Genomic DNA, 17,901 nt, shown 5'->3' with positions numbered 1-17,901 from the left:
CTAATTCTCCAATAACCTTTAAAATACCATTGGCATTATATTTAATATTAATGAATCACCTCCCATAATTGTTTCTGAATATACACTTCTACTCTTTAGGCACTGCAATAAAAGACTAGTGAATGCAACCTTTGTAATGAGAAACTTAAACATTTAAATTTTTTTGTGGCGAAGTAACTATCTTTGAGACAAGTTGGGTTTTTTGAGCTGGGGAGATTAAGGTGGCAATGAAGATTGCATCAGTACGCTACAGTTTGGGTGACAGCTACATATAAATATGTATATATAAATATAGAGAAGTAAATAAAAGCCATCTTTGTGCCATGCATGGTGGCTCACTCCTGTAATCCCAACACTTTGGGAAGCTGAGGTACTGAGATGGGAGGATTACTTGAGACCAGCCTGAGAAACATAGCGAAATCCCATCTCTACAAAAAAACACAAAAGTTAGCCCAGGGTGGTAGCATGTCCCTGTAGTCCCAGCTACTCGGAGGGCTGAGGTGGGAGAATTGCTTGCAAGGTCAAGGCTGCAGGGAGCTGAGATGGCGCCACTGCCCTCCAAACTGGGTGACAGCCCCTGTCTCAAAAAAAATTTTTAAAAAACTTTTTAAACTTTCCAATTGTAAAAGGATCCTAGTTTTATAAAATAGGAATGTGTTTTGCCTTCACCCCATAGAGAGCCAGACATATTTGAAATGTAGTATTTGAGAAGCACAAAATAAACGTCTTAACATTATAGAACTGTAATATGTAAATATTTTGCTGAAGACTACCTTTGTCACTGGGTGTGTTGGCTCAGACCTGTAATCCCAGCACTGTGGGAGGCCAAGGCAGGCAGATCACCTGAGGTCGGGAGTTCGAGACCAGCTTGGCCAACATGGTGAAACCCTGTCTCTACTAAAAAGGCAAAAATTAGCCGGTCATGGTGGAGTGCACCTGTAATCCCAGCTACTTGGGAGACTGAGGCAGGAGAATTGCTTGAACCTGGGAGGTGGAGGTTGCAGTGAGCCAAGATCGTGCCAGTGCACTCCAGCCTGGGTGACAGAGCAAGACCCCGTCTCAGAAAACAAAAATACTACCTTTGGCTTCTGAAAACTAATACTGTTTTCTCGCTGCTACTAGTAGGTATTCAATAATACTGAACAACTTCCTCTGGGTCCTGTGGAGAATGAGAGGTCCAGCTGTATAGTTAAAGCATCTCTGTTAAGGGACCAATTTTGAAAGAATTGATGCATGATAGCATCTTGGTTAATAAAGTGGCAATTTGATAATGACATTTTGCTTTTCTGTGAATAGAACTGATCTTTTATTAAAGTTATGGAAACTGAACTAAAAAGGATTTGTAAATTTTACAAGGTAGATTTGTTTTCTCATGATGCCCCTATCTTCAGAGCAGATATCTTCCCTCCAAAAATGAGGACTAGATTTGCAAGTTGGTTTCTTTGCCTTTTGGAACCTTTCTTGTAACCAGTTAGGGTTAGAGAGCCACTTTATAAGTTAATGGCTCCTTGATTCCGTGTAAAGTATTTTTTTCATTTAACCTGGCATATACATGAAAACTTCCAAGGCTTTTCCTGATTCCAGATTTAGGGCTTCTAAAACAGTAGTATGTAATGGACATGCTAGTAATAAAGCATGAAAAAGCCTTACATTTGAAACTTGGGGTTATATAAAATATTTAGTCATGAGTTTAGCAAGTTCACTAGTGAAGAAAAATGTTTTAATTTGTAGGTAAAGAGTTATTGCCATCTTGTGACAGTAGAGTGAACTACATAAAGGTTGACATTTTACACACTGCTTAAATTGCAACATTCTTTACATTTTTATCTGTTCACCACTGGTATTCTGGGCTAACCAGTTTTTCTTTATAATATTCTCCTTAACAGCTGTATCACTTTAAATTGTCCACATTGTTCTAAGTTTTAAAATTCTGTTGGTTTTAGAGGTTTGGATTAGTATTTATCATATTAGCAATTAGTTTTGAGGGGACTATATTTTATATTTTTAAAAATAGTATTGTAATATATTCCTGTACAAAGTATTATCAAAGCATTACTTCAGAGTCACTCTCAAAATACTCACACTTTTTCTCTACTGCTTAAGTAGGAATGAACAAAAATTCCTCAAATTGTTTATTCATCACTAGAGAAAATAGTTGTCCCAGGTCCATATGTGGCAATAAATTGTTCCAGCTGTTGTTGGCACTGAGTTAGATAGAGATCCCTTTGCTCTAAGTATTCTTCATTATACAGTTCAAATGGAAATACTGCATTCGGAGCAACACAAAATACAGTGGCCCCTAAATGAAGAAGAAAATAGAGTGTAAATGACAAATACTGCTTAAAATGACAAATATGAAATCATATTTTCAACCAAAATATTTTATTGGAATCATAAAAATTAAGCCCAAGCCCATGTGGTTCTGTGAAAAATAAAAAATTAAATTTTGACCTATTCAGAAGAGTATTTCAGTAATCATTATTGAACTCTGACTCTTGTTTTCTGAAACCCAGAAAGCAGGTTCAGTAAATGCACAAACATTGGTACCAGGGCCAGTGGAAGAAGTATGTTGATGTTTATAAAGTTTAGAACTAGAAATTTGTCTTCTGAAATAGTCGTTATAGTTTTGAAGCTGACTACTGATGTAAGGAGGTGACAGGAGTAGGGAGAAAAGGTACTGGAAAGTAGGGAAACACAAATCTTTATTTGATAAATGTTAAGTGGATGATCAAAGATAAAGACATTGTAGTACATTTCTCAGTTGTTTAACCCATTCACATAAAGGCAGACAACATAAATCTATGGAAGGGTTTCAAGACCATTCTAGGGGAAAGGACAGACTCACTTTGGATTTGACAATGATTTCCTGAATGTGACATCAAAAGTACAGGCACCAAAAGAAAATATACATAAATGGGACCACATCAAAATTTAAAACTGCATAAAACAATACAACCAACAGTGAAAAGACAACCAATGGAATGGGAGAAAATACTTGCAAATCATATCTCTGATAAAGGGGTCTATAAATCCACAGTAAGAAAATAATCATTAAAAAATAGGCGGAGAACTAAAGTCATTTCTCTAAAGAAAAACAAACGACCAATAAGCACATGAGAAAGATGTTCGACATCACTAATCATTAGGAAAATACAAATCAAAACTACGATGAGTTACCACCTCACACCCACAAAGATTTATTATAAAAATAAAAAATAAAATGACAGGTGTTGGAGAGGATATGGAGAAATTAGAAGCTTTGTGCACTGTTGGGAATGGAAAATGGTGCACCCACTGTGGAAAACAGGATGGCGGCATCAAAAAGAGTAAACAATTACTGTATGATACAGCAATTTCACTTCTGGGTATATACCCAAAAGAATTGAAAGCAGGGTCTTAAAGAGATATTAGCACACCCACATTCATAGCAGTGTAATTCACAATAGCCAAAGGTGGAAGCAACAGAAATGTCCATTGACAGGTGAATGGATAAACAAAACATTGTATTTACATACAATAGGATATTATTCAGCCTTAAAAAGGAAGGAAATTCTAATACATGTACAATATGGATGAAACTTGAGAACATTATGCTAAGTGAAATAAGCCAGTCATGAAAGGACAAATGTATGATTCCACTTATATGAGGTACCTAGAATAGTCAAATTCATAGAGGCAGTAGAGTGATGGTTCCCAGGAGGAGTAGAGGAGGAAATGAGGAGTTATTGTTTAATGGGTACGCAGTTTCAGTTTGGGAAGATGAAAAAGCTCTGGAGACGAACAGTGGTGATGGTTGCACAACAGTGTGAATGTGAATGTACTTAACACACTGAACTGAACATTTAAAAATAGTTAAAATAAGTAGATTTTATGTATATTTTACTTCAATTTAAAAATTGAGTATGAGGAGATAAGCTCTTCTCTTTTATTCATTAATTCATTGAACAAGTACTTAATGTGACAGGCCAAGAGTACAGTCTAGCAACTGTGCCAGGCAGTGCCCACCTTCCTAGAGCCTTATAAGAACAGCCTCAGACTTCTGACTGCTTCCTTTCCTACCTGACCTTCTCTGAAAGCTTACTATCCCTTAAGAACACTGCTTTCCTTGTGCCTCTCCAAAATGAAGCTATTTTTTCCCAAACATCCCATATACACAGTGTCACAAGATGCAGTCAGAGCCTAGCTTGCTGCCCCTCTGCTGCTTCTAGACCATTCTTGCCCATGCTTCCCTTTTGGTAAAAATCCTTTCTCCTTTGATGCTCAGTGCCACCTGGTTTTACTGTCCTTCTATAGTCAACCAGCAGCTCTCAGCACTTTGCTCAAAATCTTCCTTTCTTCCCTAATACCTGACATTCAGTGATTTTCATGTGGATGACCCATTTAACTCCCTTGCGATGTCCCACCTTTCCCTTCTGCCTCAGCCATACATCCCACAGTCACAGGAAACTAATATCACCAGAAACTTACTTCAAAACCACAACCCACTCCCCTACTCTACCTCCTATGCTTCCAGTTCACTTGCTCAAATGTTTCAGGTATACTTCAGAGACCTTCAATCTGCTTCCTCTAATTCACTTTCTTCGTTAACCAGCTTAAAAGTCCCTCCCTTTAGTCAGTCCCCCAACTCCTTTGCCCCTCAGCACCACTCTGCCACACTCACTTATCAAAACCTCAGCTCTGCACGAACCCAACCATTCACCTTGTGCTGGCACGAAGGCTGCTAGGCAGAAAATCACACAACTGGCATTTCTTCTTTTCCCTTTAAGTGAATCACAGTAACTCTAAACGATCACCTGCCTGGCAAGCCTGCTGAGTTTCCCTCAGACACTTCTCTTGTAGCCCCAACAATGACTATTATATTCCATTCTTTCCTCCTCAAACCTTTCATTTTCAGCTGATAACATCAAGTAAAGTATATGGCCAAACTTACAAACCTACCTGGTTCTGTATCTGTTTTCTTCCCATCTGTAAAATGAATAAGTGACCCATCTATCAGAGGCCGATACATGTACCCTGGATCCTATCCCCTCTCACCCTTTTTGTACTTCACTCGTGGATCTTCCTGTCTTTCTGTAGTGTTATTAGTTTACTCCCTACTGCACATCATACGATTTTATACCTTCTATCTTAAAAAAAAAAAAAAAGTTCCTTCCTGAACCACACATCCTTCTCCAGTGATTCCCTCATTTTTTTCCTCATCTTCATAGTTTGTCTATGTGTGCTGTCTCCGTAGCCTCATCTCCATTCCCACGCCACTGAAATAGCTCTGATCATGGCTACCTACAACCTTTAGGTTACCAAACTGAAACTCACTCAAACTCTCAGTAGCATGTGATTCAGTTGACCACTCTGCCCCTTTCTGGAAAAACTCTCATTTCTTAGAAAATCACACAACACTTGATTTTCTTTCTATATTCTAGCTACTGCTCCTAAGCCGCCTTTGTTAGTTCCTCCTCCATAACCCCGTATAAATACTGGAATCTTCAAGGGCAGTCCTGGGGTTCCCACTAGTCTCTATTTAGGCGATTTCATCCATTCCTTGGCTTTGAGTACCATCTCTATGCTGGTGATTCCTAAATTATATTCCTAGGTTAGAACTTTTTTCTAAGTTCCAGATTCTTTTATCTCTCTATTGATATATCTGTAGGATATCTCCTTTAAAAAAAAAAAAAACTATATATATACTCTTTTCCTCCACTGCTTAAGTACGAATGAACAAAAATTCATATATATAACTTTTTTTTTTTTTTTGAGATGGAGTCTTGCTCTGTCACCCAGGCTGGAGTGCAGTGGCATGATCTTGGCTCACTGCAACCTCTACCTCCCGGGTTCAAGCAATTCTCCTGCCTCAGGCTCCCGAGTAGTTGGGATTACAGACGTGTGCCACCACACCCAGCTACTTGTCTTTATTTATTTATTTATTTATTTATTTATTTATTTATTTATTTATTTTGTTGAGACGGAGTCTCACTCTGTCACCCAGGCTGGAGTGCAGTGGCCGGATCTCAGCTCACTGCAAGCTCCGCCTTCCGGGTTTATGCCATTCTCCTGCCTCAGCCTCCCAAGTAGCTGGGACTACAGGCGCCCGCCACCTCGCCTGGCTAGTTTTTCGTATTTTTAAAGTAGAGACGGGGTTTCACCGTGTTAGCCAGGATGGTCTCGATCTCCTGACCTTGTGATCCGCCCGTCTTGGCCTCCCAAAGTGCTGGGATTACAGGCTTGAGCCACCGAGCCTGGCCTACTTGTCTTTTTAGTAGAGACAGGGTTTCACCATGTTGGCCAGGCTGGTCTTGAACTCCTGACCTTGTGATCCGCCCACCTCGGCCTCCCAAAGTGCTGGCGTGAGCCACCACTCCTGGCCATTTATTATTTGTTTAAAATTAAGGTCTTGTTATGTTGCCCAGGCTGGTTTCAAACTCTTGGGCTCAAGCAATCCTTTCGCTTTGGCCTCCCAAAGTGCTGAGATTACAGATATGAGCCACTGTGCTCAGCCTATAGAATATCTCAAAGTTATATCTATAATTTGATTTTTCTCCCAGCTCTTTTTCTTTCGTTCTCCCCAGATTTGGTAATTGGCATGATTATCCACCCAGCTGCTCAAGGCAGAAACATGGGAGTTTTCCTTAATTACTCCCTCTCCTCCCTTCCCCTACACCCAACTCTTAAATCTAGTTCATGAGCATGACCTATTGGTTTTTGCATCTAATGTGTATCTCTAATTCACTAATTTCTTTTCATTTCTACTGACTCTACCTAGTCGAATCTCTCATTATCAACTAACTGGACTACAACAACTAGTCTCCCACTTTCTGCTCTTAACCATTCTCCATACCATTCTCCATACTTTTTATGTACATTGGGAAAACAAATAATTGACGTGGCTTGCTTTATTGTGATACTCACTTTTTTGTGGAACTGAACCACTTTTTTGATCTGGAACTGAACTTGCAATATCTCTGAGGTATGGCTGTATATATTAAAGTAAAACTGTAAAGGTAATTTGAGGTTAATTATAATTTGAGGATTGAGGTATTAAAATTATAGTGTGTTATATGTTCTCATAATATGCCTCATATTATCACTATTTGAACTAAATATTCATGATCTTTTTTCCAATCTGTGAGTCAATATTTATTGAATGATCACTAGGTGCTAGGCCACATTTTTGTTATCCAGTCTATCATTGATGGCCTTTAGGATGATGCTGTTTGCTAGCATATTTACCCACAGTGGAACTTCTTTCAAAATTGCAGGCAATCCTCTCAAACACTGCCACTGCTTTATCAACTAAGTTTGTGGACTATTCTAAATCCTTTGCTGTCATTTCAACAATGTTCACAGAATCTTCCCCAGGAATAGATTCCATCTCAAGAAACCACTTTCTTTACATCCATAAGAAGCAACTTTTCATCCGTTCATGTTTGATCATCAGTCTACAGCAATTAAGTCACATCTTCAGGCTCCACTTCTAATTCTAGTTCTCTTGCTATTTCCGCCACATTTGCAGTTACTTCCTCCACTGAAGTCTTGAACCCCTTAAAGTCAGCCAGGAGGGCTGGAATCAACTTCTTCCAAACTCCTGTTAATGTAGATATTTTAACCTCCTCCCATAAATCATGAATGTTCTTACTTGCATCTAGAATGGCAAATCTTTTCCAGAAGCTTTTCAATGACTTTGCCCAGCTCCATCAGAGGAATCGTGGCAGTGATGGACATAACAAGGCTTGAATGTTGAAATTACTTCTTTATCCAGGGGCTGCAGAATGCATGTTAGCAGGCATAATAACAACATTCATGTCCTTGTACATCTCCATTAGAGCTCTTGGGAGACCAGGTGGATTGTCAATGAGCAGTAATCTTTTGAAGGGAATCCTTTTTTTTTTTTCCTTGAGACAGAGTCTCACCCATTCACCCAGGCTGGAGTGCAATGGTACGATCTTGGCTCACTGCAACCCCTGCCTCCTGTGTTCCAGCAGTTCTCTGCCTCAGCCTCCCAAGTAGCTGGGATTACAGGTGCCTGCCAGCACACCCAGCTAATTTTTGTATTTTCAGTAGAGACAGGGTTTCACCATCTTGGTCAGGCTGGTCTTGAACTCCTGACCTTGTGATCCACCTGCCTCGGCCTCCCAAAGTGCTTGGACTACAGGCATGAGCCACCGCACCCACCCTTGGGAATCCTTTTTTTCTGAGCAGTAGATCTTCACAGTGGGCTTCAAATATTCAATAAACTATGCAGTAAACAGAAGTGCTGTCATCCTGGCCTTGTTGTTCCCTTTCTAGAGTACAGGCAGAGCATGATTAGCATAATTCTTTAATGGCCCTAAAATTTTCAGACTAGTATATGGACACTGGCTTTGACTTAAAGTCAGCAGCTGTATTAGCTCCTAACAAGGGAGTTAGCCTGTCCTTTGAACCGCTGAAGCCAGGCATTGAAGTCTCCTTTCTAGCTATGAAGGTCCTAGATGGCATCTTCTTCTAATAGAAGGCTGTTTTGTCTATATGGAAAATCTGTTGTTTAGTGTAGCCACCTTCATCATCATCTTAGCTAGATTTCCTGGGTAACTTGCTGCAGCTTCTCCATCAACACTTGCTGCTTCATGTTGTACTTTTATGTTATAGAGATGGTAGCTTTCCCTCAGCCTCATGAACCAACCTCTGGTAGCTTTTGACTTTTCTTCTGCAGCTGCCTTACCTCTCTGAGCCTTCATAGAATTGAAGAGACTTAGGGCCTTGCTCTGGATTAGGGTTTGGCTTAAGGGAATGTTGTGGTTGGTTTGATCTATTCAGACCACTAAAGCTTTCTCCATATCAGCAGTAAGGCTGTTTTGCTTTCTTATTGTTTGTGTGTTCACTGGAGTAGCACTTTAAATTTCAAGAAGTTTTTTGTTTGTTTGTTTTGAGATGGGGTCTCCCTCTGTCACCCAGGTTGGAGTGCAGTGGCATGATCTTGGCTCACTGCAACCTCCGCCTCCTAGTGAGACTCTGTCTAAAAAAAAATTGAAAAAAAATTCAATATACCTAACTGAAATTCATTATGAAAAGGAAAGTAACTAAAAGTGAAAAAAATCTTCACATGTTTTTTTCTCCCTCCCTCCCTCCCAAAATAATAAATGCTGTTTATTTATTTATTTATTGAAACAGTCTTACTCTGTTTCCCAGGCTGGAGTGCAGTGGCACCATTTCAGCTCACTGAAACCTCTGCCTCCTGGGTTCAAGTGGTTCTCCTGCCTCAGCCTCCTGATAGCTGGGATTATAGGCAACTGGGAACAGGCCCAGCTAATTTTTGTATTTTTAGTAGAGATGGAGTTTCACCAAGTTGGCCAGGCTTGTCTTGAACTCCTGATCTCAGGTGATCCACCTGCCTCGGACCCCCAAAGTTGTAGGATTACAGACGTGAACCACCACGCTCAGCCTCCCTCAGTAAATACTTCAAGAAAGTCTTGACAAAATAGTCAGTGTATTAGTCCATTTTCACACTGCTATAAAGAACTGCCCAAAACTGGATAATTTTTAAAGGAAAGAGGTTTAATTGGCTCACAGTTCAGCATGGCTGAGGAGGCCTCAGGAAACTTACAATCATGGTAGAAGGTGAAGGGGAAGCAAGACATCTTCTTCACAGGGTGGCAGGAAGGAGAAGTGCCAAGCAAAGGGGAGAGAGCCCCTTATGAAACCATCAGATCTCATGAGAACTCACCCACTATCACAAGAACACCACCCCCATGATTCAGTTACCTTCATTTGGTCTCTCCCTTGACATGTGGGGATTATGGGGATTACAATTCAAGATGAAGTCTGGGTGAGGACACAAAGCCTAACCATATCAGTCCACCCTGACCCCTCCCAAATCTCATGTCCCTTTCACATTTCAAATCCAATCAGTCCCCCAGAGTTTTAATTCATTCTAGCATTAACCCAAAAGTCCAAGTCCAAAGTCTCATCTGAGACAAGGCAAGTCCTTTTCACCTATGAGCTTCTAAAATCCAAAGCAAGTTAGTTACTTCCTAAATACCATAGGAGTACAGGCATTGGGTAAATACACCTGTTCTAAATAGAAGAAATTGGCCAAAATGAAGGGGCTACAAGCCCCATGCAAGTCCAAAATCCAGTGAGGCAGTCATTTTTTATTTTTTTTTATTTTTATTTTTTGAGATGGAGTTTTGCTCTTGTTGGCCAAGCTGGTGTGCAATGGCATGATCTCATCTCACTGCAACCTCCATCTCCTGGGTTCAAGCGATTCTCCAGCCTCAGCCTACCAAGTAGCTGGGATTATTGGTGCCTGCCACCACACCCAGCTAATTTTGTATTTTTAGTAGAGACAGGGTTTCACCATATTGGCCAGACTAGTCTCCAACTCCTGACCTCAGGTGATCCACATGCCTTGGCCTCCCAGAGTACTGGGACTGCAGGTGTTAGCCACTGTGCCTGGCTAACTTAAAGTTGCAAAATGATCTCCTTTGACTCCATGTGTCACATCCAGGACATGCTGATGTAAGAGAGGGGCTCCCACATTTGGGCAGCTATGCCCCTGTGGCTTTGTAGGGTACAGCCCCTCTCCCCACTGCTTTCACAGGCTGGTGCTGAGTGTCTGCAGCTTTTCTAGGTAATGGTACAAGCTGTTAGTGAATCCACCATTCTGGGGTCTGGAGGACAGAGGCCCTTTTCTCACAGCTACACTAGGGAGTACCCAGTGGGGACTCTGTGTGTTGGGGGTCCAACCCCACATTTCCCTTCCTCACTGCCCTAGCAGAGGTTCTTCATGAGGGCTACACTCCTACAGCAAACTTCTGCAGGGACATCCACACATTTCCATACATTGTCTGAAATCTAGGCAGAAGTTCCCAAATCTCAATTCTTGACTTCTGTGCAACTGCTGGCCCAACACCACGTGTAAGCCACCAAGGTTTGGGGCTTGCACCCTCTGAAGCAACAGCCTGAGCTATACGTTAGCCCCTTTTAGCCAAGGCTGGGATGCAGGGCACCAAGTCCTGATATTCACAAAGCAGCAAGGCCCTGCGCCTGGCCCACAAAACCGTTTTTCCTCCTAGGCCTCTGGGCCTGTGAGGGGAGGGGCTGCTGCGAAGACCTCTGATATGCCCGGGAGATATTTTCCCCATTGTCTTGGTAATTAACATTTGACTTCTCGTTACTTATGCAAATTTCTGCAGCCTGCTTGAATTTATCTCCAGAAAATGAGTTTTTGCCTTTTTACTGCATAATCAGGCTGCAAATTTTCCAAACTTCAATGTTCTGCTTCCCATAAGTTCCAATTTCTGATTATGTCTCTCTAGTTCAAAGTTCCACAGATCTCTAGGGCAGAAGCAAAATGGCACCAGTCTCTCTCTTTGTAGAGCACAGCAAGAGTCACCTTTATTCCAGTTCTGAGCAAGTTCCTAATCTCCACCTGAGACCACCTCAGCCTGGACTTCATTGTCCATATCACTATCAGCATTTGGTCAACAAGTCTCTAGGAAGTTCCAACTTTCCCACATCCTCCTATCTGCTTCTGAGTCCTCCAAGCTATTCCAACCTCTGCCTGTTGTCCAGTTCCAAAGTCACTTCCACATTTTTGGGTATCTTTATAGCGGCACCCCACTCTCTGCAGTACCAATTTACTGTATTAGTCTATTTTCATACTGCTATAAAGAACTGTCCAAGACTGGGTAATTTATAAAGGAAAGAAGTTTAATTAGCTCACAGTTCAGCATGGCTGGGGAGGCCTCAGGAAACTTGAAATCATGGCAGAAGGTGACAGGGAAGCAAGGCACCTTCTTTCAAGGCAGCAGGAAGGAGAACTGCCAAGTGAAGGGGGAAGAGCCCTTATAAAACCATCAGATTTGTGAGAACTCACTCACTATCATGAGAACAGCATAGGGGAAACCACCCCCATGATTCAGTTACCTCCACCTGGTCTCCCTTTTGACATTTGGGGATTATGGGGATTTCAATTCAAGATGAGATTTGGATGGGGATGCAAAGCCTAACTGTATCAGTCATGAAGTTAAAATATTCAGCCATATGGCTGGGAGTGGTAGCTCACACCTGTAATCTCAGCACTTTGGGAGGCCAAGGAAGGCAGATCACTTGAAGTCTTGACAGTTTGAGACCAGCCTGGCTAACATGGCAAAACCCTATCTCTACTAAAAATACAAAAATTAGCTGGGCATGGTGGTGCATGCTTGTAATTCCAGCTACTCAGGAGGCTGAGGCAGGAGAATCACTTGAACCCAGGAGATGGTGGTTGCAGTGAGCCAAGATTGTGCCACTGCACTCTAGCCTGGGTGATGGAGTGAGACTGTCTCAAAAATAAATAAATACATACATACATACATACATACATAGATACTCAGTCATATTCTATCATAGGAGTCCTTAATATAATAATACTGTAATTCTTCAATTCAAAGACATATACTTTCATCTTATTACTGTACTCCAGTTGTATCTTAACAATTGATGGCATGGCATGGTAAAATTGGCAGAATTTTTTCTTTACTTCACATAGAATAATGTGTCTTAGATTTAATGAAATGTGGTCTTAAACATAGAATAGGAAAAGCATGTAAAGATAAAGCAAATTGATAATCTTCAACAAACCTGACAAAAAACAAGCAATGGGGAAAGGATTCCCTATTTAGCAAATGGTACTGGGAAAACTGGCTAGCCATATGCAGAAAACAGAAACAAGATCCCTTCCTTACATCTTTTTTTTTTTTAATTTTGATAAAGTTCAATGTATTAATTTTTTTATATATATACTTTAAGTTCTAGGGTACATGTGCACAATGTGCAGCTTTGTTACATATGTATACATGTGCCATGTTGGTGGCTGCACCCATTAACTCGTCATTTACATTAGGTATATCTCCTAATGCTATCCCTCTCCGCTCCCCCTACCCCACGACAGACCCCAGTGTGTGATGTTCCCCTTCCTGTGTCCAAGTGTTCTCATTGTTCAATTCCCACCTATGAGTGAGAACATGCAGTGTTTGCTTTTCTGTTCTTGCGATAGTTTGCTGAGAATGATGGTTTCCAGCTGCATCCATGTCCCTACAAAGGACATGAACTCATCCTTTTTTATGGCTGCATAGTATTCCATGGTGTGTATATGCCACATTTTCTTTTTTTGTTTTTCTTTTTTTTCTTTGAGACAGAGTCTCGCTCTGTCACCCAGGCTGGAGTGCTGTGGCCGATCTCAGCTCACTGCAAGCTCTGCCTCCTGGGTTCACGCCATTCTCCTGCCTCAGCCTCCCAAGTAGCTGGGACTACAGGTGCCTGCCACCTCACCCGGCTAGTTTTTTGTATTTTTTAGTAGAGACGGGGTTTCACCGGGTTAGCCAGGATGGTCTCAATCTCCTGACCTCGTGATCCGCCCATCTCGGCTTCCCAAAGTGCTGGGATTACAGGCTTGAGCCACCGCGCCCAGCTATGCCACATTTTCTTAATCCAGTCTGTCATTGATGGACATCTGGGTTGGTTCCAAGTCTTTGCTATTGTGAATAGTGCCACAATAAACATACGCGTGCATGTGTCTTTATAGCAGCATGATTTATAATCCTTTGGGTATATACCCAGTAATGGGATGGCTGGGTCAAATGGTATTTCTAGTTCTAGATCCTTGAGGAATTGCCACACTGTCTTCCACAATGGTTGAACTAGTTTACAGTCCCACCAACAGTGTAAAAGTGTTCCTATTTCTCCACATCCTCTCCAGGACCTGTTGTTTACTGACTTTTTTATGATCGCCATTCTAACTGGTGTGAGATGGTATCTCACTGTGGTTTTGATTGGCATTTCTCTGATGGCGAGTGATGATGAGTATTTTTTCACGTGTCTGTTGGCTGCAAAAATGTCTTCTTTTGAGAAGAAAAGAATATGAACATGTGTCTGTTCATATTCTTCACCCACTTTTTGATGGGGTTGTTTGTTTTTTTCTTGTAAATTTCTTTGAGTTCTTTGTGGGTTCTGGATATTAGCCTTTTGTCAGATGAGTAGATTGCAAAAATTTTCTCCCATTCTGTAGGTTGCCTGTTCACTCTGATGGTAGTTTCTTTTGCTGTGCAGAAGCTCTTTAGTTTAATTAGATCCCATTTGTCAATTTTGGCTTTTGTAAGTCAAAAGAACAAAGCTGGAGGCATCACGCTACCTGACTTCAAACTATACTACAAGGCTACAGTAACCAAAACAGCATGGTACTGGTACCAAAACAGAGATATAGACCAATGGAACAGAACGGAGCCCTCAGAAGTAATACCACACATCTACAACCATCTTATCTTTTTTTTTTTTTTGAGATGGAGTCTTGCTCTGTCGCCCAGGCTGGAGTGCAATGGCGTGATCTTGGCTCACTGAAAGCTCCGCCTCCCAGGCTCATGCCATTCCCCTGCCTCAGCCTCCTGGGTAGCTGGAACTACAGGCGCCTGCCACCACGCCTAGCCAATTTTTTGTATTTTTAGTACAGATGGGGTTTCACCGTGTTAACCAGGATGGTCTCGATCTCCTGACCTCGTGATCCACCCACGTCAGCCTCCCAAAGTGCTGGGATTACAGGTGTGAGGAACCGCACCCAGCCATCATCTGATCTTTGACAAACCTGACAAAAACAAGAGATGGGGAAAGGATTCCCTATTTAATAAATGGTGCTGGGAAGACTGGCTAGCCATATGTAGAAAGCTGAAACTGGATCCCTTCCTTACACCTCATACAAAAATTAATTCAGGGCGGATTAGAGAATTAAATGTTAGACCTAAAACCATAAAAACCCTAGATGAAAACCTAGGCAATACCATTCAGGACATAGACATGGGCAAGGACTTCATGTCTAAAACACCTTCCTTACATATTATACAAAAATTAACTCAAGATGGATTAAAGGCTTAAATGTAAAACCTAAAACCACAAAAGCCCTAGAAGAAAACCTAGGCAATACCATTTAGGACATAGGCATGGGCAAAGACTTCATGAATAAAACACCAAAAGCAATTGCAACAAAAACCAAAATTGACAAATGGGATCTAATTAAGCTAAAGAGCTTCTGCACAGCAAAAGAAACTACCATCAGAGTGAACAGGCAACCTACAGAATGGGAGAAAATTTTTGCAATCTATCCATCTGACAAAGGTCTAATATCCAGAATCTACAAGGAACTTAAACCAATTTACAAGAAAAAAGAAACCCATCAAGAAGTAGGCAACAGATATGAACAGACCCTTCTCAAAAGAAGACATTTATGCAGCCAACAAACATATGAAAAAAGCTCATCATTGTTTGGACTAACGGAGGCAAGATGGCGCAGTTCTGGGTTCTTCACCGTCAACTTTCCCGTGCCCGGGAAAGATAGGGATCGACTGTGCAGGCGCAACCCGATCTCCGACGGAGAAAAACCGGAACCCGCCTAGCCACGCCTACCGCCCCACCCCCGACCCGCCTATGTCCCGCCCACTCCCGGGCCCAGGACATAAAAGCCGCTCCCGGTGGGCACAGGGCGGGAACTTCCTCGGCCCCTCCTCATAGGCGGGACCCAGGAACCTCGTCCAAGAACGCCGGAGCGACTTCGTCAGCCTCCACTGCCGGAGACCGGTGAACCTCGCCCCTCCTTCACATTGGCTAGTTAATAAAGTTTTCTTTTACCCTGCCTACTTGCCTGTTCTCTGGCACTTACTCTGGTGGTCATCTGGAGCAAATCAGGTGGTGCCGAAACCTGGGAGGAGACCCCCTCCTCAGGGCCCCCCAAGGTCTGAGGAGCCTCCTCCTTCCACGCCCCAGACGGACCAGGACCTGGACATCAGTTTCCCCACCTCCAAGTCTCCTAGGGGTGAGTACCTTTTGCCTCCCTCTCATATCCCTTGGCCAGAAGTCCTGCGCAGGCCCAAGGCTTTTTTTCCGGTCACCAGGTGACCCAGGGAAGTTCCCAAAGGCAGAGACGTCTGCCCAAAGGAACTCCATTCCGTTCCGTGGGAGACCCGTCCAGGATGGAGACGTCCGCCTGGAGGTAATCTCCATTCCGTTCCATGGGAGACCCGTCCAGGACGGAGACGTCCGCCTGGAGGTAATCTCCATTCCGTTCCGTGGGAGACCTGTCCAGGACAGAGACGTCCGCCTGGAGGTAATCTCCATTCCGGCTCCAGGAGCCTCCCACCGGTCTCTAGTGGCTCCAAAGGACGCTTTGTAGCCAGGTAGAGTTCGGTTTCTGTTTCCTCCTATAGGCGAGAGGAAGGCAATGGAAAACCCCCAATCCAAAATACCTAGAGACTCCCCTTTAGGGTGTCTTCTAAAAAACCTCAAAACTTTGCAATTAGAACAAGATCTCAGGTGAAAGCGACTGGTGTTCCTCTCCACTGTGGCATGGCCACAATATAAATTAGACAATCAGTCTCGATGGCCGCCTGAGGGCACTCTAGACCATAACATTTTAACCGACCTCAGTGGTTTCTGCCAATGCTTAGGCAAGTGGTCCGAAATTAATTATATACAAGGATTTTGGGCCTTGTGTTCTCGTCTGGACCTGTGTAGCCAGTGTTCCTTGGCTCAAGTCATGTTGGCTAAGAACGCAGGCCTAACAAAGTCCGAAAAAGAGGAGTCATCTTTCCTGTCTGAGTTGCCCGAAGACCTTACTTCCCCTCTCTCCCTTCCACTCCTGCTGTATACTCCACCTCCCCTTCCCGCTTCGGCCCCACCTCCTCTTTCGGCTCCACCTCCCCCTCCTGCTCTCCCGGTTGTTCCGCCTCCCTCCTCAGCCTCTCCCACCATTGTTGAGGCTACACTTCCCTCCGACCCCTCGGCACTTCCGCCTGGTCATCTTAGTTCGCCTATCTCTGCCCATACCCACTCTAAAGATTGCCTGACTGCCCCCGCTCATACTCCCACCCTATCCAACCCCCCTGCGGTCTTAGCACCCTTTGCGTGAGGTGGCCGGAGCGGAGGGCGTAGTTAGAGTTTATGTTCCCTTCTCACTAACAGATCTTTCAAAGATTGAAAAATGCTTAGGAGATTTTTCTGCCAACCCTACAATTTACACCAAAGAATTTAGATACCTTTGCCAGGCCTACGATTTAACCTGGCATGATCTCCAGGTTATTCTTACCTCTACTCTAAACCCTGAGGAGCAAGAGCGCATCCTAGTGGCCACCAGGCAGCATGCCAACCAATCACACTTAACAGACCCTGCCTTCCCACTAGGGGAAACAAGCAGTCCCCTCTATAGACCCAGACTGGAACTATCAAGTAGGCCAGCCAGGCCGCCGAAGACGAGATATGATGACTCAATGTCTTCTGGCTGGTATGCAGGCGGCCTCAAATAAGGTAGTAAATTTTAATAAACTAAAAGAAATTATTCAAGGTCCAGATGAGAACCCGGCCACATTTTTAAACAGGCTAACTGAGGCTTTAATTCAATACACTCGGTTAGACCCAGCTTCCCCAGCCGGGGCCACTATTCTAGCATCATATTTTATTTCACAATCGGCCTCGGATATTCGGAAAAAACTCCAAAAGGCAGAGGATGGACCTCAAACTCCTATTCAAGACCTAGTCAAGTCGGCCTTCAAGGTCTATGATTCAAGGGAGGAAACGGCTGAGGCCCAATGACAGGCCCGCCTAAAGCAGAAGGTACAGCTCCAGACTCAAGCCTTAGTTGCTGCTTTGCAGCCTAGCCATAACCCAAAACCGGAGAGCAAAACCCCCGGAGGCTCAAAGACAATAAAAGGGGCTTGCTATAAATGCAGTGACCCAGGGCACTGGGCTGATAGATGTCCCCAGAGTCCCCAACCGCCTGAGCCAATGCAGCTGTGCTACAAGTGCGGAGTAGCTGGACACTGGGCTAAAAAGTGTCCTAACCCTTGTCTGCCAACAACTCCTTGTCCAGCGTGCCATGAAGAAGGGCACTGGAAGTCTGACTGCCCCACC

The 17,901-nt window shown here is 43.1% G+C and overlaps 1 protein-coding gene across 1 annotated transcript in view; it reads right to left on the bottom strand.

Annotated features, from left to right (window-relative positions):
* Positions 1 to 971: 971 nt before the first annotated feature.
* MCMDC2 (minichromosome maintenance domain containing 2) overlaps positions 972 to 17,901 on the bottom strand; it is a 61,891-nt gene continuing 44,961 nt past the window's right edge. The window contains exon 15 of the mRNA XM_023222415.1: positions 972 to 2,299. Coding sequence (XP_023078183.1) covers positions 2,133 to 2,299 — 167 coding nt within the window. The 3' untranslated portion in view covers positions 972 to 2,132. The remainder of the gene's footprint in view (positions 2,300 to 17,901) is intronic.

The sequence above is a fragment of the Piliocolobus tephrosceles genome, chromosome 7 (genome assembly GCF_002776525.5).
Source record: "Piliocolobus tephrosceles isolate RC106 chromosome 7, ASM277652v3, whole genome shotgun sequence".
In the NCBI taxonomy this organism is placed as follows: Eukaryota; Metazoa; Chordata; class Mammalia; order Primates; family Cercopithecidae; genus Piliocolobus; species Piliocolobus tephrosceles.
This window is presented reverse-complemented; position numbering and strand designations above follow the sequence as displayed.